Source organism: Bubalus bubalis, chromosome 7, assembly GCF_019923935.1.
Source record: "Bubalus bubalis isolate 160015118507 breed Murrah chromosome 7, NDDB_SH_1, whole genome shotgun sequence".
NCBI classification, from domain to species: domain Eukaryota; kingdom Metazoa; phylum Chordata; class Mammalia; order Artiodactyla; family Bovidae; genus Bubalus; species Bubalus bubalis.
In genome coordinates, this window is record NC_059163.1 from 87,388,830 (window position 1) to 87,413,141 (window position 24,312).

Consider the following 24,312-nt stretch of genomic DNA (forward strand, 5'->3'; position numbering starts at 1 on the left):
AGAAATTCTGCTCCAAAATGTCATTTGTTTTCAATTTGAACTTGAAAATGTTTTCAGCTGGGGGAAATAACTTGCTGTGGTGATAGCTATTTTGAGTACAGAGTATTTTTACTCTCCACTCAGCCTACTTTACTGAGAATTACAGTATTCTAACCAAATAGTGTATTATATAGAGCTAAGGTGAAAAAATGTAAAGATATTGCTAAAGAATTACCTCTGAAAAGATTAACAGTCTTCAGTGACAGAAAAGATGGCTTACTTCAAAGAGACTCCTGTAATTTTTTTTAGAGGTTTTGTGACCAGTGTAGTAACAGTGTGAGCCTATGAAACCGTGTTTTTAAATCTCTCTTCAAGAAATAGAAGCTCTTCATTTATAACCTTTATAAGTTAAAAAAAATAAATAAAAGAGACTAAGTTGCAACTTACTAATGCTATTTTTTAGTTGATTTTTAGTGTAGTTTCTTCACAATGTTGCATTAGTTTCTACTGTGCAGCATATGTATATATCCCCCCTTTTTTTGGCTTTCCTTCCCATGTAGGTCACCACAGAGCTCTGAATAAGAGTTCCCTGAGCTGTACAATGGATTCTCTTTAGTTACCTGTTTTATACATAGTATTAATGGTGCATATATGTCAATCCCAATCTCCCAGTTCATCCCACTCCTCACTTCCCCCTTGGTATCCATACATTTCTTCTCTGTGTCTGTGTCTCTATTTATGTTTTGCAAATAAGATCATCTATACCATTTTTCTAGATTTCACTGTGCTTAGTCCCTCAGTTATGTCTCCTTGCAACCCCATGGACCTTAGCCATATGTATGCATTATAATAAACGATACTTGTTTTTCTTTTTCTGACTGTCTCTAGATCCATGTACATTTCTGCAAATGTTTTGTTCCTTTTATGGCTGAGTAATATTCCACTGTATATACGTACTGCATCTTGATTCATTCTGCTGCGGATGGGCATCTAGGTTGCTTGCATGTCCTGGCTACTGTAAATAGTGCTGCAGTGAACACTGGGTTTCATGTGGCATTTTGAATTATGGTTTCTTTGGGTATATGCCCAGTAGTGTGGTTGCTGGGTCATATGGTAATTCTGTTTTTATTTTTTAAGGAACCTCCATACTGTTCTCCATAGTGACTGTATCAATTTACCTTCCCACCAACAGTGCAAGAGGGTTCCCTTTTCTCCATACCCTCTCCAGCATTTATTGTTTGTAGATTTTTTAATGGTGGCCATTCTGAGGGGTGTGAGGTGATACTTTATGGTAGTTTTGATTAGCATTTCTCTAACGATTAGTGATATTGACCATCTTTTCATGTGTTTGTTGGCTATCTTTATGTCTTCTTTGGAGAAATGTCTATTTAGGTCTTCTATCTATTTTTTGATTGGGTTTGTTTGTTTGTTTGTTTTATTGAGCTGCATGACCCATCTGTATATTTTGGAAATTAGTCCTTTGTCAGTTGCTTTATTTGCAAATATTATCTCCCGTTCTGAGGGTTATCTTTTTATCTTGTTTATGGTTTTATTAGGTCCTGTTGCTTAGTTTTTATTTTTATTTTCATTACTCTAGGAGGTGGGTCAAAAAAGATCCTGCTGTGATTTATGTCAAAGAGTGTTCCGCCTATGTTTTCCTCTAAGAATTTTATAATGTCGGGCCTTACATTCACTTCCTTAATACATTTTGAATTTATTTTTGTGTATGTATTAGGGAGTGTTCTAATTTCATTCTTTTACATATGAATGTTTGGTTTTCCCAGCACCATTTATTGAAGAGGCTGTCTTTTCTCCATTGTATGTGCTTGCCTCCTTTGTTGTAGATTAGGTGGTCATAGGTGCCTAAATTTATCTCTGAGCTTTATATCCTGGTCCATTGGTCTATATTTCTGTTGTTGTGCCAATATCATACTGTCTTTATTAATGCTGTTTAAATATATGAATAGTTAATAAAAATGAAATGTGCTTTTTGTTATGGAGGATAAAACAAAACATTTGTTTGGGATAAATATTCAAGATCCTGTATCTGAGTATTAAGGTCCTTAGAGTCCAAAATTCTAGTACAACTTGAATTTTCTAACATGAGCATGCTGTGAACTATTGAAGAATTTCCTCTTTGATGGTTTGTGATGTGTTGTATATAATCTGTCTATGCAAGTGCTAAAGATAACCTTTATAGGCATTCCCAGTGGTCTCTGCTCCTGGGATTATCAAATTTATATTTGTGGACTGTTAATTATTCATCAGATAACTTAAATGGTGTCTTTGATTAATGTTCTTTTTTTAATTCAACAAATAAAGAAAAAACAGTATTTCATATTCACAAATATGTATTTACTATAAATTATATCTTACCATCATTTATATTTATAATACATCCTAGAATAAATAACGGAGAAGGCAATGGCACCCCACTCCAGTACTGTTGCATGGAAAATCCCATGGACGGAGGAGCCTGGTAGGCTGCAGTCCATGAGGTCGCTAAGAGTCCGACACGACTGAGCAACTTCACTTTTACTTTTCACTTGCATGCATTGGAGAAGGAAATGGCAACCCACTCCAGTATTCTTGCCTGGAGAATCCCAGAGATGGGGGAGCCTGGTGGGCTGCCGTCTGTGGGGTCGCACAGAGTCGGACACGACTGAAGCGACTTAGCAGCAGCAGCAGAATAAATAAAACAGTCATATGTTGTTAGTTCAGAGATATAGGAATCATAAATTTAATTCTTGTCAGTACTTGCATTGATTAAAACAAGAGTAATTTTACTGGTCCCATAAAATTTGACCAGGATATTCCAATAAGTACTTGTTGACTAGATAAATAATGTATAACTTAAAAGCTGAGAGTTAATGTTTTGTTTGAGGACCTTACTGAGGACTGCAGCCTGGGACGCAACCTCTCAAACAGTGCTGAGGAACTGCTCTCAAGAAGTAAGCCAGGAGGAAGGGTAGCTAGTTTTTGCTGGAAAAGTAAAAGAAATGTGGTGAAACATCAAAAGATTACTACTAATCATAAAAAAACCCAGACATCTCAAGTTAATGATTTTAGTGCTTTTCTGTGTATGGGAAGATGCAGGAGTCTGAACTTGGTGAAATTCTCCTTTTGATATGCATCGTCATTATCTAGAGTCAGTGTTCTGGTGTTTTCCATCCTGTGTTCCCCTCAGGGTACATCACAAGGGGTGGCTGCAGTGGCTGATGGCTTGATGGCAGCAACAATTACTCAACAGTACTTTACTGAAATGACAGGCAACATTTTGGGTCCACATATTTGAAATGAATTCTCTAAGCTGAATTTTGAGCAGAGTATCTCAGAGCTAAACTGGTGACATAGTCCAGTGTGAGGTATCACTTTAGTAAAAAACCATTAGCCATGAGGACCCATTTAAGAACTTCTGGTCTGAAAGGCTGTTTTCACCCTCCCAAATTAAGTTTTAAAAAAATGTAGCAACCAACCATGGACATGACTCTTGGTCCTCAGAGTCTTATCACTGCTCTCTGTCAAATGCCCGAGGACTTCAAAAGAATCACAGGAACTCGCATCATTTTGTGAATGTGTGTATATGTTTGTGTGTGTGGTGAAAATGGGAAGTTATTTTCTCCCAAACCTAAGTGTATCTTGCAAGTTGTGATAAGCCGTTATAAGTTTATCCAGACTGACTACTGCTGTGCCTTTTCAGTCTATGGTCTGGCATCTCAGAAGGCTATAAAATTCTTCAGATCATCAGTTAAGGCATGTAGGCACATGTATTACATTGGGCCCTGGCCTTTGGATCTACAATGTCATTGACAAACTCATTTTTTTAATACAATTGACATATTGAGAGTCTATTATTTTCCCATAATTTTCCAAATTGAAAAAAAATTGTTTAAATATGTTATTTGTTCCATAAACTTTTTTCATTAGTTCCCTAATTTACTGTTGATTGTAGATGCTCTAGGTCTTTAAAAAATGTATGGGTGGGACTGGGTTCTATGACATGTTTTGTGAATTGGCCTCTTTTCTTTCCACCACACTAGACATGATCTGCCCTTGCAATTCCCATTCATTGCTTCAGGAAGCATGAATTGGATAATGATAGACTTTGCGATGAAAGCTGCTGAAGATGAGAAATTTTTAGCAAGAAAGTGTGGGATTACAATGACAGCAGATGCTGCTGAGTTTTCTTGGGTGGTAATAAAATCTGCTGAGTTATCTTGTCAGTCTTGTCAAGGGGAATGGGTCAAAATGAGGTAAATATTATTTTACACAAGAAAGTATAATGCTGTTCTTAAAGTATTTGTGTAATCTGTACAGTGGTGGGTGAGAAAACTGCTTAGTTTCAACTTCACTGAGGCACGCTGGTGTGAGCAGTGCTGAAATACGATTAGGAACTTGGGTGAACCTGGAAATACAGGGAACAGACCTTTAAAAAATATCATAGGGACTCAATAAAAGTCACAGAGTAACATATTTTTATAACTATAGTTAGCCTGTGCTGTGCTGTGTGCTAAGACGCTTCAATTGTGTCCAACTCTTTGCGACCCCATGGACTGTAGTCGCCAGGCTCCTCCATCCATGGGATTCTCCAGGCAAGAATACTGGAGTGGGCTGCCATTCCCTCCTCCAGATCTTCCTAACCTAGTGGTCAAACCCAGGTCTCTCGCATTGCAGGTGGATTCTTTACTAGCTTAGTTCTTTCTCAAAAAAATCCAAAGATAACCACACTTCAGTTAATTTTGATGGATCTTTTTGTTTGGTTGGTTTTTATTTTTGTCTTTTGCAAAATGATAAAAGATATGGTTCTGTTGTAACACAGAGGATTGTGTCTTATGACCCTCCTGCATTCTTGATGCAAGGGAGCATACATGAATCTACCAATTAAATTATTCAGGAAGGTGTAGTTATAAATAAACTTGTCCAAGAATATAGTGAATTCTTTTTCACTGAACTCAGTGTTTGTGTGAACTAATTTTATACTTTTTATAAAAGAATAAGTTATTTAAAAGAAGATTAATTATAAGCTAAGCAACAGCAGTAGAAATCATTGAAAAATATACCTATCCTCATGGCTGCACAGAATTTTAACCCTTCTCAGTATTTGACACTGCTGCACATTCATACTGAAGGACAGAGCATTAGCAGGTTGACCTTAACTTTTGACCTGTTTTGGCTAATATCATGTAAAATTGATTGGAGGGGTTAGTTGGAATCGTTATAGTTCCAAGATTTAGGGAAAGCTGTATTTCCTTCATGACAATACACCACCTCAAAAAAAAAAAAAAAAAAAAGGGCTAAAAAGAACCTTCCACATATTTAAAAATCCTCTCATTGTCTTTTCTATAAATCTGATTTTTTCTTTTGAGACAACAGTTTTGATTGTCACCTTATTTAGTTCTGCAGTGGAAGAAAGAAATACCTCTAGAGAATGCTTAATATTTCTCTTGTTATGCAAGTATATACGCCTGATACTTAAAGAGTACAATTTTAATCTTCAATCTAAGCAGTTGACATGAATCTTTGAACCAGTCAACTCTTAACTGGAGGTGGTGTGACACCAATCTTATTAATAAAACATCTTAATATTTAAAGTACCCAATGGTATTCATAATGTTGTCCTATTTCTAGCTTCTGCAGGTCAGCTGGGGTGGCAGAACTGTTACCCAGTTACTTAAGTGTGGATGCACTGAGTGCTCTCGTATCAGCAGACATTCTATTTGGTCTCATACAGCTTCTTTAGCCTCTGAAACGTGTATGTAAGCCATTTTTAATGAAAATCCTCATAAATACTTTACAAATACTTTAATCCTTTTAAAAAAGTAGTAAATAGTAAAATTTGTTCATCTTCAGGTTCAGACTCATCTTAGGAATGACACAGCCATATTTTCTAACCCAATGATATTGTCACAAACCTTTTTTAAAAAATCTAAACATACTTTCACTTACACCAAATGATTTCAGTGCCATACATTTCTGTTTTTAAAGATTTGTTAATCATTTATTATCAGGCCATAGCAATGTAACAGGACTAATAGTACTTCTTCCCCAATTAACAATTTATACTTTGAAACTAAGAGTAGTTTTTTATAGAGCAAAGTACATAGATGATTTGAATAATTTATTTTATCTTTTAAATCTTGAAGATCTCCAGCAATTAAAAGGCTGAAATATTGATGTTATTGAACAGGTGATTTTTGGGTAAGTGAGCTACTTGATAGCAATCTTGAATAGAAATTTGGTAATTTCCAGGTGTTATATTTGAATAAAATATTATAAATTATTAACCCAATCAACTCTAGAATCCTTGACTTTGATTTTAAAAGCCAAAATAATGGAGATTACTCTCCCAACTGTTAATAATATATGAAACTAGTAAAATAAAAAGTGACTAAGAAACAAGCTGTTAATTCCACAGGAAACTCCAAACATAGCTGAGTTGACAGGTACCTTTTTCGATAAAACTACCAAGAGCATGAGAATGATCCTAATTTGTATATTTGCCTAAGATAATAACTATTCCAAACCATTATTTGTGTTAATGGCAGCATGGAAAAAGACAAACCATGGGAGATCCAATTTTTTTGAATTGGTGTAATAATTAATTACAACTCTGGCCCAGTAATTAAGTTGTCAGTCACCTTGCCAGAGAAAGTGCAAAGGCATTTAGGTGGTTCATTTAAGTTTATGATTTCAAAATATTGAATTAGGCACTGTGGGCTGGAAAGGAACATAGATTAGTGAATTAAACAGCAGACAACACCTCAGCCAAATAAAGTTCCAGTCCTGGCACAGCTTTTGAATTGACTGGATGACTTGAACAAGTCACTCAACACCCGTGTCCTTCAAGTCTCTGGCAGGCAAGTACCCAGTAACTCCATGAATGTAGAAGTAGCAGTTAAACAGAACAAATATTTGTTCAATTTATTATAGTTGATTTACAATGTTGTGTTAATTTCTGTTGTACACCAAAGTGATTCAGTTATAATGCGTATACACTCTTTTTCCTGTTCCTTTCCATATAGTTGATCAGAGGACATTGAATATAGGTCCCTGTGTTATACAGTAGGACCTTGTTACTTATCCATTCTGTATATAACAGCTTGCGTCTGTAGTCCCAAACTCCTAATCCATGCCTCCTCCACCCCCTTGGCAACCACAGGTTTTTTCTCTATGTCTGTGAGTCTGTTTGTTTCATAGGTAAGTTTGTTTGTGTCGTATTTTAGATTTCACATATAAATGATACCATACAGCATTTGTCTTTCTGACTTCACTTTGTGTGATAATCTCTAGGTCCATCCATGTTGCTGCAAATGGCATTATTGTGTCCTTTTTATGGCTGAGTAGTATTCCATTGTATACTTGTATACATTGTGTGTGTATATCTATACACACACATACATATATACACATGGGCTTCCCTGGTTTAGATTTTACAAGGTTTAATAGTCCCTCTTTAGTTATTTATTCTGGATAAGAAATGATGGTTGGTTGTACTAGAGTGATGAGAAGAAAAGAAGTGGATTAATGTGTAAAGGCCTTTAAGGCAAATTCAGTATGGCTTGAACTACTGGATTGGGAGAGGTGGGATGAGGGAACCACAAATGATTCTCAGGTTTCTTTCTGGCTTGTGCAAATGGATGACGTTGCCATTCACCAGGACGAGGTCCCTGGAAGAGCAAACAGGTGACAGAAATTCATATGCTCAGTTTAGGGTATGTTGGGTTCAAGATGCATGTGAGATATCCAAATGGAAATTCCAAAGTAGGCACTGACATACAGACCTAGAGGAACAGTCTAGAACAACCTGGGAGTCATGGGATATTCAGAGATTTAAAGCACTGGTATAGACAGAACTGTAGGGATAACAGTTTATGGTAAGTGGGCCTCAGACTGTGCCTTTTAAAAGGAATTGAAACATTTAAAGTCCATGTGGCAAATGTGAGTGAGATGCTGTGATCAGATGATTGATAAGAAAAGCTGGGAGAAGCGAAACAAGAATATTTCAAGATGGTGTAACAGACTAATCAAGCTCTGTGGCTTTGGGCAGTACCTGTATTCTCGACTTCTTTGTTAACAAGAGGGGTTAACATCTGTCTGCGTATCTCAGGGAACTGCCATGATGCTCAGATTTCATACTGCTTGAGAAATGTTGAAATCTATGTTATTTTATCATATAATCACTCTCAGTTCCTAGGGATGTTTGTTTTGTTTTGAATACTTGGACCATTCACAGTCTTTACTCTTCTAGGCTTCTTTAGAACAATAAAGAGCCAAAAAATATGAATTGGAACATGACGCTATTTGCAATTCTTTTGCAGAATTGCATGGGATGTGATTGTACTCAGGATCTGGAATATTTCTCCCATTTGCTTTTCTCTCCTGCCTTTCCCCTAGGAACCTGGAAGTCTCCTTTAGGACCTGTGGGTATAGGCTTGAGCACCTCAATTCTATCACTAAAACTATTCGGTAATCAGTTCTCTGTGATTAAATGGTTAGCCACAAGGTAGAAGCCTCGGGTATTCAGGGAACACCTTACTGGTACACTCTTCCTCACCTCTGGTGTAGTTAGTGACACACCCCAGATTGCCCCACTTGGACTTCCATAGTGGCCATCACGTACTCTCAGGGAGAGAGTGGGCTAGAGGAAAATGGCCCTCCCCACAGAACGGAGGCACCGAGGCACTTCACCCAGCGAGCATCCCTCAGCCTCACTGCGGAGGAGACGAGACCTGGCTAGTACCAAACCCTCCATCTTCCTCTTAAGTCACTGTGGCAACCATTCCAACCACAACAGACTACTATATACAAATGATTCATCCCCAGCCTCCTGCTTTCCTTTAAAGAGTCAGCTGTCATGTGCTGCCCTGACTCACTCGCCTTTGCTCTGGGGAAATAAGCACTCTAAAGATTCCTGAGTTCCAGGCTCCTCCCAAGCGAAGAGCCTCACGTTTTTATGATGATGCAGCACAGAGGCATCCTGGCCACCTCCCATCTGCCGTCCTGCCAGCTCCAGCACCACTGTTTCTGAACATAAGAACTAAGAAGGCAACTTGTGTCACTTTGATTAAGCAGGATGAAGATTAAGCCAGTTGTAGGGATGCCAGCTGTTGAAGAGCTAGTGAGTAGTTGCACAGTAGTTCAGAGTGAGACAAGGCCATGTATACCCCATGTTTCTAATACCATACTATGCTTGTGAAGGAACCCAGAGACTTTCAGAGAGTGACTCTGAACTTCTCACAGTTTGTAAACTAAGTTGGCCTAATGAAGCTCTTCAAAGGGCAGTAATCTTACGTCCGTTTTTCCTCCTTTTTTTTTTCTAAACTATAGTTTTTACCGATTAGCCACACAGTGTCTTAGGGAATCTATTAGTTTTAAATGAGGATTTAATACAAGAAGTAAGTTTTGTATAGTCACATTTTCCTAATTTCATTTTCTGAGCTCCCCCACACCAGTGTCCTGTATATTCTGGAATCGGGTCAGCTGTCATGCCTTTTTGCCAGATGTTCACACTGTTGAGGCCAGAGACAGATCCGCATTGTAGGCAGACGCTGTACCATCTGAGTCACCAGGGCAGTTCCTATTGCCTAAATAAATTTAAGCTAAAATGTGCCATTGGCACCACCCGTGTTACAGAATTCTTCCCTGACACTACCTCTGTCAGTATGTTTTCATATTTGGTATATTATAGCTATGCATTCATCAAAAGAGCACGGGAAAGAACTGTTTTAAGTGTGTTTAGGAACTAAGAAACTCTATGTTATTTTTTTTTCAATATAAATGAAATAACTGAGTATGGAATCTACCCTATATGGTGATAATTATTTTTACTATCAACCTTGACATTGTTAGTAACCATTTTATCAGCAAACCATATTTTATAAGGTAGTCTCAGATCATCTCAATGAAGTCAAGTTAGGTTTTGCAGAACATTTATTTTAAATAAGGGATATTTAAACCTAGATAACCTGGAGTTTTGAAAGTGAGTATAAACATTTAGGTTTGTGGTTAAGAATGTACTTTAAAAAGATCAGATTCATTAAAAATGCAAACTGGTTGCCTTTAATCAGTAAGAACTAAAACCAGACTTCAGTTTTTTCTATGATGAACAGCAGCCCTATTACCTCACTATAATAGAGTGGAAATAACTTTTAGTGATTACCCTGTTTATTTCCAGTGACTTAAGGAAGTACCACAATGTTCTTAAAATTCAGTGAAATTTAATTTTTAAAATATTTCATGCTTTTATTTCATAAGAGAATAATGTTCTGAAATCAGGAAATGGTTTTCAACATCAGTTGACCAAATTCACAAACTTATTGAGCATCTGTTTTATTAAAGACATTGGATAAAGCTTTTTAGAGGATACAAAGAAATAACATGTTCTTTGCCCACAGGGAGCTTTTAATCTAACTAGGAAGACATTAGAGAGTCAACCAAGTTTAGTAATAATTTAACTAAAGAAATTGTCTTGGTATATAGTATATCCTTAATTGCCAAATAATACAAAGTAGGCTTTCCAGAAAGGAAAAGAACACTTGAGGCAGATGAAATAGGTGGAATTTGAGCCAAGTCAACTATATTAACAATTTTACCAGTTGTGGGCTAGGAATAGAAGCAAATCATGTTTGATGTTAGTGTTGACAGCTATACAGGAAGGTTTCTAGCTCCATCCATAGCATTGATTCACACATTGTTTTTCCAATTTACAGTTTACGGAAGGCCATTTATCTACATATGATGGCAATTACAGTGTTAGCGTCCCCTTTCATAGAGTTAGTTGAGCTAAACAGTAAAATAATAATTTTATATAAATTAAATGCCTCAATGCATTTCAGCAATACTATGAAGAAAGACATATTAGTAACGTGATACTTTGACTGTCTTTTTAAATAACACAGTTGTTAATGGCAAGAGAAAAAGGTTCATAAACTCAATCATGTTGAGATAAAGATAATAAAAACTAATTTGTAAAAAAAAATACAGCCTTGACCTTCCAGGTGAATTCCATTTTCTAACAAAGGGGATGCAGTGGTGCTTGCCCAACATGGACCTGCTCACTCAGGGGTCCTGTTAAAGTTAGACTGTGCATCTGCAGGTTTGAAGTAGGGCCTGAGAACAGTTTCCTGCTGTTTCTGCCAGGCTCTTGGAACAAGGACCTAACATTGATCTGGGAGCTCTGGGCAGCAAGACTGTAGAGAGGAAAACACCGCGATTCTGAGAGGGCTGTCTTAAACGGGTAGTACCCTGTTTGAGGAAAATAGCAGTATCATTAGAATAATCTCATATGGCTTCTACCCTTTATTCTCACCCAACTCTTTCTCTTTGCCTTTAGCACGAAAGCAAGAGATTATCAAAGTCACTGAACAACTGATCGAAGCTATCAACAATGGGGACTTTGAAGCTTACACGTGAGTAGAGGCACATTTATTTTGCTTTCATGCATATGACTAAGTGTTTTCTATATGAATGCATTCTTCAGTGTACCTGAACTCATGTATATTCAACCCAGGTTTGATACAGTAGCTTCATTTCAAGGTATAATGCCCCAGGAGAGAAACAAGTGTATTTAAGAATGCAGAGAGAGATTAGACTTCTGACAGGAAAACTGGGGATTTCTTTGTCAGAGCTCATCTCCATGTGAGAGAAGGCTTTCCAAGCAGAGCAGTCCATGAGGTTAAAAACACAAGAAATAGGAAAGCACAGAAAAAGTGCATCTGGGTTTAGGCGTGTTTTTCCTCACCTTCTTCAGAGGTGATGGGACAGAGAGAGATCAGGAGGCAACATCCAGTACAGCTGAACTTTATCTTCATCTCTTTTAGGAGTTTGTCTCTTAAATAAAATGTTCTTTGAAGAAAGGGTTCTAATGTTAAAGTACACTATAGGTATAGAGGAAGTCACTTTGAGCAAATAAAAATAAAACTTTCAAATAAATAGGGCATGGAGGATTATAGTGCAAAGAATGTGGGTCTATAAGTTAGCTATTTGAGTGGAGATAAAAATCAGTTCTCAACTTTCCATTTATACCCTGAAAGATGATGCTGTGAAAGTGCTGCACTCAATATGCCAGCAAATTTGGAAAACTCAGCAGTGGCCACAGGACTGGAAAAGGTCAGTTTTCATTCCAGTCCCAAAGAAAGGCAATGCCAAAGAATGCTCAAACTACCACACAATTGCACTCATCTCACACGCTAGTAAAGTAATGCTCAAAATTCTCCAAGCCAGGCTTCAGCAATACGTGAACCGTGAACTTCCAGATGTTCAAGCTGGTTTTAGAAAAGGCAGAGGAACCAGAGGCCAAATTGCCAACATCCGCTGGATCATCGAAAAAGCAAGAGAGTTCCAGAAAAACATCTATTTCTGCTTTATGACTATGCCAAAGCCTTTGACTGTGTGGATCACAATAAACTGTGGAAAATTCTGAAAGAGATGGGAATACCAGACCACCTGACCTGCCTCTTGAGAAACCTATATGCAGGTCAGGAAGCAACAGTTAGAACTGGACATGGAACAACAGACTGGTTCCAAATAGGAAAAGGAGTACGTCAAGGCTGTATATTGTCACCCTGCTTATTTAACTTATATGCAAAGTACATCATGAGAAATGCTGGACTGGAAGAAGCACAAGCTGGAATCAAGATTGCCGGGAGAAATATCAATCACCTCAGATATGCAGATGACACCACCCTTATGGCAGAAAGTGAAGAGGAACTAAAAAGCCTCTTGATGAAGGTGAAAGAGGAGAGTGAAAAAGTTGGCTTAAAACTCAACATTCAGAAAACGAACTAAAAAGCCTCTTGATGAAGGTGAAAGAGGAGAGGGAAAAAGTTGGCTTAAAACTCAACATTCAGAAAACGAAGATCATGGCATCTGGTCCCATCACTTCATGGGAAATAGATGGGGAAACAGTGGAAACAGTGTCAGACTTTATTTTGGGGGGCTCCAAAATCACTGCACATGGTGACTGCAGCCATGAAATTAAAAGACGCTTACTCCTTGGAAGGAAAGTTATGGCCAACCTAGATAGCATATTCAAAAGCAGAGACATTACTTTGCCAACAAAGGTCCATCTAGTCAAGGCTATGGTTTTTCCTGTGGTCATGTATGGATGTGAGAGTTGGACTGTGAAGAAAGCTGAGCGCCGAAGAATTGATGCTTTTGAACTGTGGTGTTGGAGAAGACTCTTGAGAGTCCCTTGGACTGCAAGGAGATCCAACCAGTCCATTCTAAAGGAGATCAGCCCTGGGATTTCTTTGGAAGAACTGATGCTAAAGCTGAAACTCCAATACTTTGGCCACCTCATGCGAAGAGTTGATTCATTGGAAAAGACTCTGATGCTGGGAGGGATTGGGGGCAGAAGGAGAAGGGGACAGAGGATGAGATGGCTGGATGGCATCACTGATTCGATGGACGTGAGTCTGAGTGAACTCTGGGAGTTGGTGATGGACAGGAAGGTCTGGCATGCTGCGATTCATGGGGTCGCAAAGAGTCGGACACGACTGAGCGACTGAACTGAACTGATAGGTCCTCTTGAATGAAAGCGCTAAATGTTAAAAAAAAGATTGCTCTCTGGTTGGAAAGGTGTAAGTTTAAAAGCAGGGGACTCATAGATATGAGAAAGGAAAATGATTGGGCTACCTAGAGAGAGAACTTAGTTTTTTTTAATTTTTTAAAGCCAAAATAAAACAAAATATTTGTAAAATGTACCTAAAATTAATTTATATTGAGACAATAAGATTGGAAAGTGGAAAAAATAGGTAAAGGACCTGATCTGACCATTAGTAAAAGAGGAAATATAAATGACAAACTAAATGAGATCCTACTGATGCCCACTAATCAAGTGCATATCTGAATGCGCAGGAGGTTCTCTGCCCCTCAGATGAGCAGGAACAAAACCCCTGCTGACCACAGAGGGCAGGACACCAGTGGCTTTCCCACCGTTGACGGGGTGTAATGGGGACACTTCCATGGTGGTGGCAGTGGCTGAGGCTTGGGTCACAATTACTGTATACCAGGAATCTTATAAAGGTCCAGATTACTGCTTTAACCCTGTATTATTTCTAGTTATAAAAATTTAACAGGAGCATGGATTTTGAATTTTAAACAAACAGGGACAAAAATTGTGAACAAAAGATACTGCCTCTAGGAGATGAAATTGTGGGCTTTTTTTTTTTTTTGCCTCTTTCCAAGTTTTATATAATAAGATATTATTTATCAGTTACAAATAGATAACCAAATATAAAGTATGGAAGACAGTAACTGAATATAAGAACTAAATTAATCCCAGGACTGCCTCTTATAAATTTAATGTGTGTTAAATTTAATGCAATGGCACCCACTCCAGCACTCTTGCCTGGAAAATCCCATGGACGGAGGAGCCTGGAAGGCTGCAGTCCATGGGGTCGCTAGGAGTCGGACACGACTGAGCGACTTCACTTTCAGTCTTCACTTTCATGCCTTGGAGAAGGAAATGGCAACCCACTCCAGTGTTCTTGCCTGGAGAATCTCAGGGACGGGAGAGCCTGGTGGGCTGCCGTCTATGGGGTCGCACAGAGTCAGACACGACTGAAGCGACTTAGCAGCAGCAGTAGCACCAGTAAGAGTATATTTAGAATGAAATAAATAGTAAAAAATGGATTTTAAAACATATTATTTGTTGTTAGAAAATTAAACAGTTGAATAGTTGTTAAAGAGTTGTTTAGAATCCTGCACCATAGGACCAGCTCTCTTTTATTCTTTTGGTTGATATAACTTTGTTAGACCCATATGATTCATCAAACATACACTTAAAGAAAATATGGCAATAGCTTTCCGTTGTGGAATGGTGGAATTTGTCGGCGAGGCCATAGTGGCGAAATATAGCACTTGCTATATTCTCAGACACTTTAAAATAGGGTGTTTTAAATAATTCAGTTCCTCAGATCACTGATTCCTTTTCCTACCTTCTGGCTTGATTTTGTATACTTAGGTCCAGTAGTTAACCCAGAGCACCTTCCATTTGGGGATGGTAGGATGTACTGATAAAGCTGTCAGCTGGTCTTTAGAACACCTGTTTGGAGCATGCACCCCCACAGGTCAAGGAGCAGTTTGTGACTCTTATTAGTCCAAAGCCGGTGATAGAAGAGAGATACATTCATTACTTACTTACGTAGAAACAGAGAGAAAGAACACATTAACAGGTTTTCAACTATGTTGACTCAGTGGTTGGGTAAAAAGAGCCATCATAGTACAGTGATCCTCAGATGATTTTGGTGCTGATATAAAGTAATAAAAAATTTTGATTCAGTAATGTTGACAGCCAAAAGTCTATTTATAGAGAATGTAATAGCCCCTGGCAGAAAACAAGCCCCGTTACCACGGGAACGCTGTTCTTGCCATTTTGCTTCTTAGAGATTACAGATATTTAACTTTGAGCTTTAATACCTGCCCACCAGGAAGTCTGAGGTGTTTCAAGTTTAAAATCTCTACCTACTCCCACCCTATCTGCACCTGAGGCTTTCTTTACCACAATGAATAAACCACTGTGATATCTTACTTTAAAGAGTATTTTCTACTTTAAAACTATTCTTTAAAAAAAATCAGTTCCAAAATTCTATGAGCTGTACTTTTAAGAACCATAATGATCTTTTTAAAACTTGTATTCTTGTTAAAAACATTTTAACTTTTCGTCTCCCACATGGGGAATTTCTGTAGGAAATTAGATGAAGCCTCACTAAATTAACGGTCCCAAATCCTTCAGTATGCATTCTTTTTATCTAAGTTTGTGAACTACTAAATTCTTGAAATCCAGATCGCCTACCCCTCCACATACCTGGAGAACTCTTATTCCAGAAAGTGCAGCTCAAATTTTCTCTCTTAAATCTTTCCTTTCTCACATATAATCTGGGTTTTGGGCACTTTGTGTTTATTTCCATTCCAGTATTAATTGTTGTGTTTGTTTCAAAGAATATTTGCTACATAGTAGGTATTTAACAAATTCTTTGTTGAATTTTTTCAAGAAAGCCTATTGGCTTTCCCTGAATATACCATTAAAATGGTATCTTTTTTCTTGAATCATAATTCTAGGATTAAAAAGTAAACTAATGTGCATCTGAATCTCTCGATTATAAAAGTTAATTAAGCTTGTATTTAAAGTTTAAGTCTTGAGGACATTGCCAGAAAATGTAAGATGTGACACATAACCTTCACATCAGTCTAAGTGACTGTTTGACATGATGTAGATAGTATCACGTTATTCCATTTAATTTCCAAGGCAAAGTTTATTTTATAGGACTTAGAGATTGACTCAGACTTGGAGAGCATTTCAAAAATAAACTTATAATAACTAGAAAAGTAGGGAATTATAAAAACTGGGGAAAGCCTAGAGAACTCCCCTTGCAAATTAAAAATTATAAATGTTTCAAAGGAAACTCCTAAAGCATTGTAGATCATCAGCTGCTGGAACTGGTTCTATTATCTTGCCCTTATCTGAGGTCACTGAAAAATTATTTTTTAGGGTTTTTTCTTCAACCCACCCTGGGAAGACCTGTGATAGAAACTTTTATGTTTGTACTGGTTTTTTAAGACTCTTTCCTTCAGTGACTATTTGATAAATTAAAAATGGATATGTGTGAAACAACAAAATACATTAACTCATTTATTTTATTTTTTTTCCTACAGAAAAATCTGTGACCCAGGCCTTACTGCTTTTGAACCTGAAGCTTTGGGTAATTTAGTGGAAGGGATGGACTTTCATCGATTCTACTTTGAAAATGGTACATTTACTTTAATAGCATGCCTTTTCCAGCTTCTCTGAATTTCTCCAGAATTTCTAGATTCTTTGGCTCTTTCCTGCAATAAGCATTCTTACTTTAGTCCAGCATCCTACATCATAATTTTGTAATTTGAAATCAAAAAACACAACAGCCATAAGCTTTGGTATGTTTTGAAAAATACCTAATTTTAGATAAAAAGTGATGGTGATTAAATACACCCCATAGAAGTCCCAGTAAATATATATGCTGTGAAATGAGTCACCAAAAAGTATTTAATTATTTTAGGTTTTCAAAACATTGTTTATATGAAAAAATAAGAGAAACTACAGCATGCCAGAATATTTGCCATAGAGAGTGCTTTCAAGAATAATAATCAGTGCTCATTTCCAAGGTAAAAATGTGTATTAAGATGAGTAATGAGGTAAATATTTGTTCAGATTACAAGAATTTTAATGGTATCAGATAAAATAGCCACATTTCAGAGAAAGTGATAAAAGAAACGCCTGCAGAAATCCTCCAGGTCACCAAAAAAACTATAAAAGAGAAGTTCCTCTTATCCTTCTCCTAAAGACATTAGGTATAAGGTATTTGCATGATGCAGGGAGTAAATTTACCTTTTGCAATAAAATTTTTATGAATTAAAGAGGAATCATAGTAATGATTCAGATAATCAAGTTTACGTCCAGTAATTATAAGCATTGACAAGAATATTTGCGTTGGCATACATTTTTACATTCAATGAATTGCTTTTTCTTATATGCACTAGATATTTGCAAGGAAACAAAGATAATTATGTGGTAAACTGGCCTCAACAAAACTTCAATAAATGTTCTCATATTCTCTGTTTCGTGCTGTGATTGACAGCATGGTGTAGTTTCCTTCAGTAGGCTGTAGCTTGATACCACCTCATCTGTAGCAAAAGAATAATGAACCCATTAATATTGTAACCTACCTCAACATAACACTGCACTTCATTACTCTCCATAAATACATATTCATAATAATGGGATATTGTTTTTTATCAGACTGTAGCAGTAAGTAATTAATTCAGATCGTTCCTAAGAATGAAGGATATGTTTGGATAACAGGTAAAACAGTTCTGCCTGTTTTAGTGATCAAAGAGAGTAGCATCAATCAATATCTGCACTAAATCTTCATCTCTTAGTCACTGAACAGTCAGAATAAACAGATGTTGTCAAAACAACAAAGGCTGGAGCCTATTGAAGTGAAGTCACTCAGTCGTGTCCGACTCTTTGCGACCCCATGGACTGTAGCCTACCAAGCTCCTCTGTCCTTGGAATTTTCAAGGCAGTAGTACTGGGGTGGGTTGCCATTTCCTTCTCCAGAGGATCTTCCGGACCCAGGGATCGAACCCAGGTCTCCAGCATTGTAGACAGATGCTTTACCATCTGAGCCACCAGGGAAGTATGGCGCCTAGTGAGGGCTGCTCAATCAAAGGAGCGAGCTAGAGGACCAGAATCAGGCTATATGGCCAACACCAAATTTTGGATTTTTTACTGGCTAACCATAATTGGACTACTGGAATGGACTGTACTAAATAAAGGAGCCACTGGATGAGATGGGGAAACTGATTCACACCATGGCCAGCCTATTTAGAAGACAGCAGTCTCCATGCTTAATACATGATGTATTTCCCTTGCCCCAAGTACTTTACCAACTGGCGAAAAAAAAAAAAAAAACCGCCCACAGGAAATCCTGTCAACTGTCCCAGCGGTTCTTTATTGGAAAAATAAACTGCTCTGTGCACCTGGGCCAGCCCTCCTCCACCTCTGTTCATTTTATGGCTTGTTCCTAACCACTTCCCATTATAAATAATTATGTCTCCCCATTATAAATAATTATGTCTCTCCAGCTTTTTCACCTAAAGTTTGAGTGGTGTACAATTTAACCACAAAGAAAATAATGACTGTATCTACTTCTGCTGTTTTTCTTTATACTTTGCACTCAATTATTTGCATTAGAGAATAGTTGAATGAATGAATGATATTCTATTTATTGGTCCCAAGGGAAGTTATTATTGGTTTTGGTTTACTCTGCATAGAAACTAAGTTCTCTTTTCCATGTTCTTCTCTTCCAGCTTTGTCCAAAAGCAATAAACCCATCCACACCATCATCCTGAACCCTCATGTACACCTGGTGGGCGACGATGCTGCCTGCATAGCATACATTAGGCTCACCCAGTACATGGATGGCAGCGGAATGCCAAAAACAATGCAGTCGGAAGAGACGCGTGTGTGGCACCGCCGGGATGGCAAGTGGCAGAACGTTCATTTTCATCGCTCGGGGTCGCCAACAGTACCCATCAAGTAAATATTTCCAGGCTGTCAGCTTCTTTGTTAATACGCCCACGGTCAGCGTCTTTTACGTATTCCATTGTCAGTAGCACGGCATCTGTTATTTAACGCTAGTGGTTAGTTATACTGGTGGGAATCCATGTTTCATAAGAAGCAGTCTATAATTCTCTGGAAAGATTAGACTAGCTATTTGTTGGTTGAAACTTGCCCTAGAAAGTATACCATCATTTTAGATAGGGTTAAATCAGGGAGAATTCATGTAATAAGGCAAACAATTTATACAACTTCATTGTCACACATTGGCAGAGGAAGGAAAAAGTTTCTAAAATGGCCAAAACAGTCAAACCTCTTTACTCAAAGGTTCCTCACACATAGTTTCAACCAGTCTTAAATAAAAAAATTTCAGTAGTAGAGAAATTCCAGTATGTTTCAAAAAGCAGAACTTAAATTTGCCTTGCAGGTAAATGATTTACATAGCATTTAGATTGTATTAACGATTACAAGTAATCTCTAGAGATGATTTAAAGTACATGAGAGCATGGGTGCAGGTTATATGAAATACTACACTATTTTATATAAACGACTTGTGCATCTGAAGATTTTGGTATCCTTGGGGGCTCTCAAACCAATCCGCCACAGATACTATGGGCTGACTGTATCATATAAGGAGCTTCATTTCATAGATTTTTCTACTGGTACTCTATTAGGATATTAGAAACTTATGGAACATAGCATATAAAATGCAAGTATTACATATTTCAGCATCTTTCTCACTACACCACTCTAGCTCAGAGGTCATGGTTGCTCTTCCATTTATATCATCTAGGTGCTTACCTTGTGCCAGATAAAATGCAAGGTGAAAGACCAATACCAAAGAAAAACTACAACTTCACAATCAGCTTCAGAGTAGAAGGGAATGGATAACCCATGCAGCAAAGTGCTTATAACAAGTTGGAAGTATACTTTGTAGAGAAGACAGAATTTTGAGCAGTCTTAAGTGAGGAGTGGAATTTAGCAAAATAGAACAAAAGGAACACAGTCCAAGTTCAAGGAGCATCAAGAGGAAAAGCCCAGCGTCAGCCATCAGCTCCCTGTGGCAGGCCTGTGGGTCCAGAAGGCTACCTCCAGGTGGCGTAAAGGGGATTATGGTTGTGTCGAGTAAGTGTGGTGAGACGAGGACGAGAAGGCGTGTTCACACTCGGTAGAAGTTCAGCCAGCTGCTGACCTCATTTCAGATTCTCTCACCTGTTCATATCTGGGGGCCTTGGGATGGGTCATCAAAACCACACAAACAGCCATTCAACGCACTCCAGAGAATCAAGATGTCTTAGTTTAATAATGTCCCACCAGTGGTTTTCACATGGCCTTCTGTTTAGCCTTATTATGTATCAATGTTGGATTTGTCCAAAGTGGGTCAAGAAGGAAAGAAAAGAAAGGTTGAAATTCACTCCAAAAAAAAAAAAAAAATATATATATATATAAGTAATTAAAAGACAGGAGAACTGTAACAATAATGAAGATGCCTATCTTTGTGCATTTCTGAGTTTTTTACCCCAAAGAGGTACAGTACCAATTGCCAGCTACTACAGAAGGGATTACTTTCATTCGGTACTAGAAGGTTAGTTTTTCTACAATTCCCTGCAGTGTTTATGAATAGAGCCTACTTGAGAAAATTTCATTTTATGCCAGGTGGCTTAAGTGAGGCTTCTCTTAATAGGCCACCTTGTATTCCAAATGGGAAAGAAAACTTCTCAGGAAGCACCTCTTTGTGGCAATACATCTAAGGCCTGAAAACCATTCACACATATGGGTCTTGTAAGTAACATCTCGCTCCGTGATACTTTGTGATTGGAGCTAATGACTGAAAAGCTGCATGGCTGTTTTTCCTCTCTTTGAGGATATTTTCTTGCATTGTAGTCAATGAAAACCATAAAAGGTCTTTGAGAATCCACAGCATTTCTGCATGAGCTCTTGAGTCTAACGTTTGGCAACATTGTGTAGCATAATCCTTATTTTCAAGGTATTAAGTGCTGAAAAGACCCTACCTTCAGCATATAGATCGTGGCATTTCAAATATTGTGGAGTTCTCACATCAAAAGTCAATTCTATCTGGGTCAATTCAGACAACTCTCAATTATCCAGATCTAATTTACATCCGGCTCTAGGATCCTTTGATGTCTGTTTTTCAAGAGGTTACAGTTCCTGTTCTGCACTTAGCTAAGGTTAATAAGTACATTAATTTGCTGTGCCTGGCCAAGTTTAATGGTATTTGACCACAAGGAGGAAGTCAGGCTGAAATTTAGAACTCACAAAGTGAGTAATTCCAGAGGATAATTGAAAGTTGACTGTAGTTAAATTCACGCCTGTGTTGTTGTTTAACATTGGCTTCTTACCTTGGATTGGAAGGATTCAGATACGTGTGGCAGCGTCTTGAATTTGTTCCCCAGTCAAAGCCCTGAACTTTGTCCAAGCTTGGAAGAAATAGTGCTCCCAGCTGTTGGTTTAAAGAAAGACCACCTCTGGTTAAATAAGAGTAATCCCACATTCCCTATTCTTGAGGCTGTAAAATTGACTTCTAGGGTTGACATCCAGTGGAGTCTAAGAATAGTGACAAAAGCTAAAAGATGAAGTTAAACTTTTAGTCTCTTTCAACCAAATAATACGATTCATTTATTAATTTATCTGGTAAGCATGACTGCTTAAACTGTATATTTAATCATGTGATTGCAGCCTGAGTATTTTTAGCTTTGCTGTGTGTGAACAAATTGACAGATTAATGCAGGAAATCAGTATTGTCTAACATCGTTCATTTTCTCTCTTAACGGCCGCAAAGATCTCTTATACATAGTATTTTCAGTCTATTACTTAGCTATAAAAATCGTAGCCTCGCCTCATCTTTGGCAAAGCAATGCGATGATACTTCATAAAACAGTTTTATGTCTCCCCTCTCTTTGCAGCTAAACATCAACAGTGCCACTTCTGCAACTCTCTGTTCTCAAGGCACCTGGATGGTAACCCTGAGCCGTCCTCCCCTCCTCTTCATGCATGTTTCCGAGTGCATGAAGTTGTGAAGGTCCTCTGTGTAATGCCTATGTGATGCATCACCTTGTCATAGATTCCTTCCTATACATTGTTTACACTTCAACTATGGGGATGTTCCATGCAAACTTCAATCATTGTTGGCAAACAATAGGGGGAGGTGAGCAAAAAAAAAAATTCCACAATATTCCCGAGTGCAATCTAGTCATCCAATTTCTCTGTTTATGCCAAGACTTAACAGACTTCAGAATTACCATTCTCTGAATGAGAGTTTGTAAGAGAAAAGTAAATTTTTAAGAACTCTTTGCTGTTCATATGTTTTAGCTTGTTTAACAAAAAAAGTCAAAAAACAAAAAATTACCTTCAGTTTCCTGGTGTGATCCTGGCTGCAATGGATGATTTTTCACTGAAAGCTGTGTTGCTGTTACACAAAGTGGGTTGAATCATTTATGAATGTGGAAGTGAGAATTAGTGGGTTTGCTATGATCTAAAGTCATGTCTTTTTGGGTCAAACTACATAAACTGGAAAAACTCCCATCGCTGACAAGTTTGATCACTTTAGGGTATACACGTACTGTTCTGGTGAAATTTGCCGAATTGAATTTTTTTGTTCCTTTCTCAAACCTGTGCTTTTTAATTTTTGCTTCATTTTCTCCTATTTCTTTATCACTTTTGTTTGCTTCTTTTTGTATCTTTTTTTTTCATTCTTTATCTTTTTTTTCCTGTTTAGTAGTGTGAATAAAGTGAAATTTGCATAATGAAGGTAAAATAAAAACTGAGGCCTCTTGGAGGTGGCTGGACTCATACTTTGAGCATCTTCAGGGCCCACAGAGATGAGGTCAAGAAGAGCTCAAAGGTTTGTAATTCTGCTCTAGTTCGGACATAGGGATCCTAACTAAGTTGGAGATATTAGAACAGTTTAAACGTATAGGAAAGCAAATAGGACCCTCCTGCACCTGCAGCATGTCTTACTGAGTGGAGCAGTTGCCAGGACAGCGCCCAGCTGGTCGTGGACCTGGATTTTGTGCAGAGGCACTTTCTTCTGCCTTGCCCCTCCTGCGTGATCACTGCTAGGCTTCGGAAGTTCAGAGGATGGGGAACACTGCAGGCCTCTCAGTGTTTTGAACACGATCTCTGTGACTCGTGGTTTTGTAGCTACTCTCAAGTGTCTGGGTAAAATTATGCTTCCCTTCTAGGAGTTAGGATTTTCCTGCTTTTAAAAAAAAAAAAAAAAAAAAGGGAAATGTCCCTGTTTCCTTTGTGCTTCTCATTTTTCCCTTGTTTATTCCATTCCTGTGGGGCTTTTTCTCCTCCCTGAAATGCTTTATAGTGCATGGGTATCTTCATCAACCTTATTTTAACAGCAGTAATTCACAATCCTCAGAAGCCTATTTTTAAAACAGAAGCAAAAAAAAAAAAAACCAAAAAAAAAAAAATCAACCCTCCCTCTTTTCCCTTATTTCACGTTTCTGTGTTGATTGATTACTAATCACCTTAGATGTTGTTACTAGTGGATGTATGGTAGATGGATTGAAGCTTTTCTGATAATTATTACACGATTTAAAACAATATATATTTAAATATATACAGTAAATGTATTGAGCCATGTTAACCTGCCAATGAGATCTGTGAAAAAAGTAATGGCCTCATTTTTCCCTTTTTAATTTCTTTTACCTTTTTGTGAAATGGCTATACGTGGCATACATGTATTTTAGAAAAATATTAGGTATAGAGTTTTTTTGTTTGTTTTTTTTTTTTTTACACTTTAAGCATGTGGTGTTGAAGTATTACTGTAGATCAAGTTTGTCTTCCACACTAAGATGTGAGGAAATTGTGATTTGTTCTCTCCACCACAACGGAATTACACATTTATTATCTTCTCTCATTTTGAAACACTGCAGTTTACCATGGGACACTGTATATATTTCTTGCCATAATGGTAAATGACTGATTGATATATTTAAGAGTTAATAAATTTGTGATTTCTGCTGACAATGTGTCCACTTTTGTTTCTTCAGGGATACTCTATTTCTGCATGTGTGAGGCTGGCTAGTGCCAATGGCCACACATCCTATATGGTCGTATTATTACAGAATTCACCTTTGACATTAAGATGAAGTTACTGAACTGAGCTTCCCTCTAAGAATGAACTTGGTGATAATGACAATTTACTGTGTTATTTGTGTGCACAAAAGAACGGTCTCTCCTAGGAAAGTTTTTCTGAGAAC

General features: G+C 37.7%; 1 protein-coding gene across 15 annotated transcripts in view; it reads left to right on the forward strand.

The window, feature by feature from the left end:
* CAMK2D (calcium/calmodulin dependent protein kinase II delta) overlaps positions 1-24,076 on the forward strand; it is a 314,355-nt gene extending 290,279 nt beyond the window's left edge. For 11 of the 15 annotated variants that reach the window (XM_044946077.2, XM_044946075.2, XM_044946076.2 and 8 more), the window contains 5 exons: positions 11,312-11,387; positions 16,636-16,730; positions 18,829-19,057; positions 20,763-20,860; positions 22,003-24,076. In XM_044946077.2, coding sequence (XP_044802012.1) covers positions 11,312-11,387; positions 16,636-16,730; positions 18,829-19,057; positions 20,763-20,829 — 467 coding nt within the window. In that variant the 3' untranslated portion in view covers positions 20,830-20,860; positions 22,003-24,076. Of the gene's footprint in view, positions 1-11,311; positions 11,388-16,635; positions 16,731-18,828; positions 19,062-20,762; positions 20,861-22,002 lie in introns of those variants that run through there. The other 4 variants (XM_044946089.1, XM_044946091.1, XM_044946086.1 and 1 more) reach the window with 2 other exon arrangements.
* Positions 24,077-24,312: the final 236 nt, after the last annotated feature.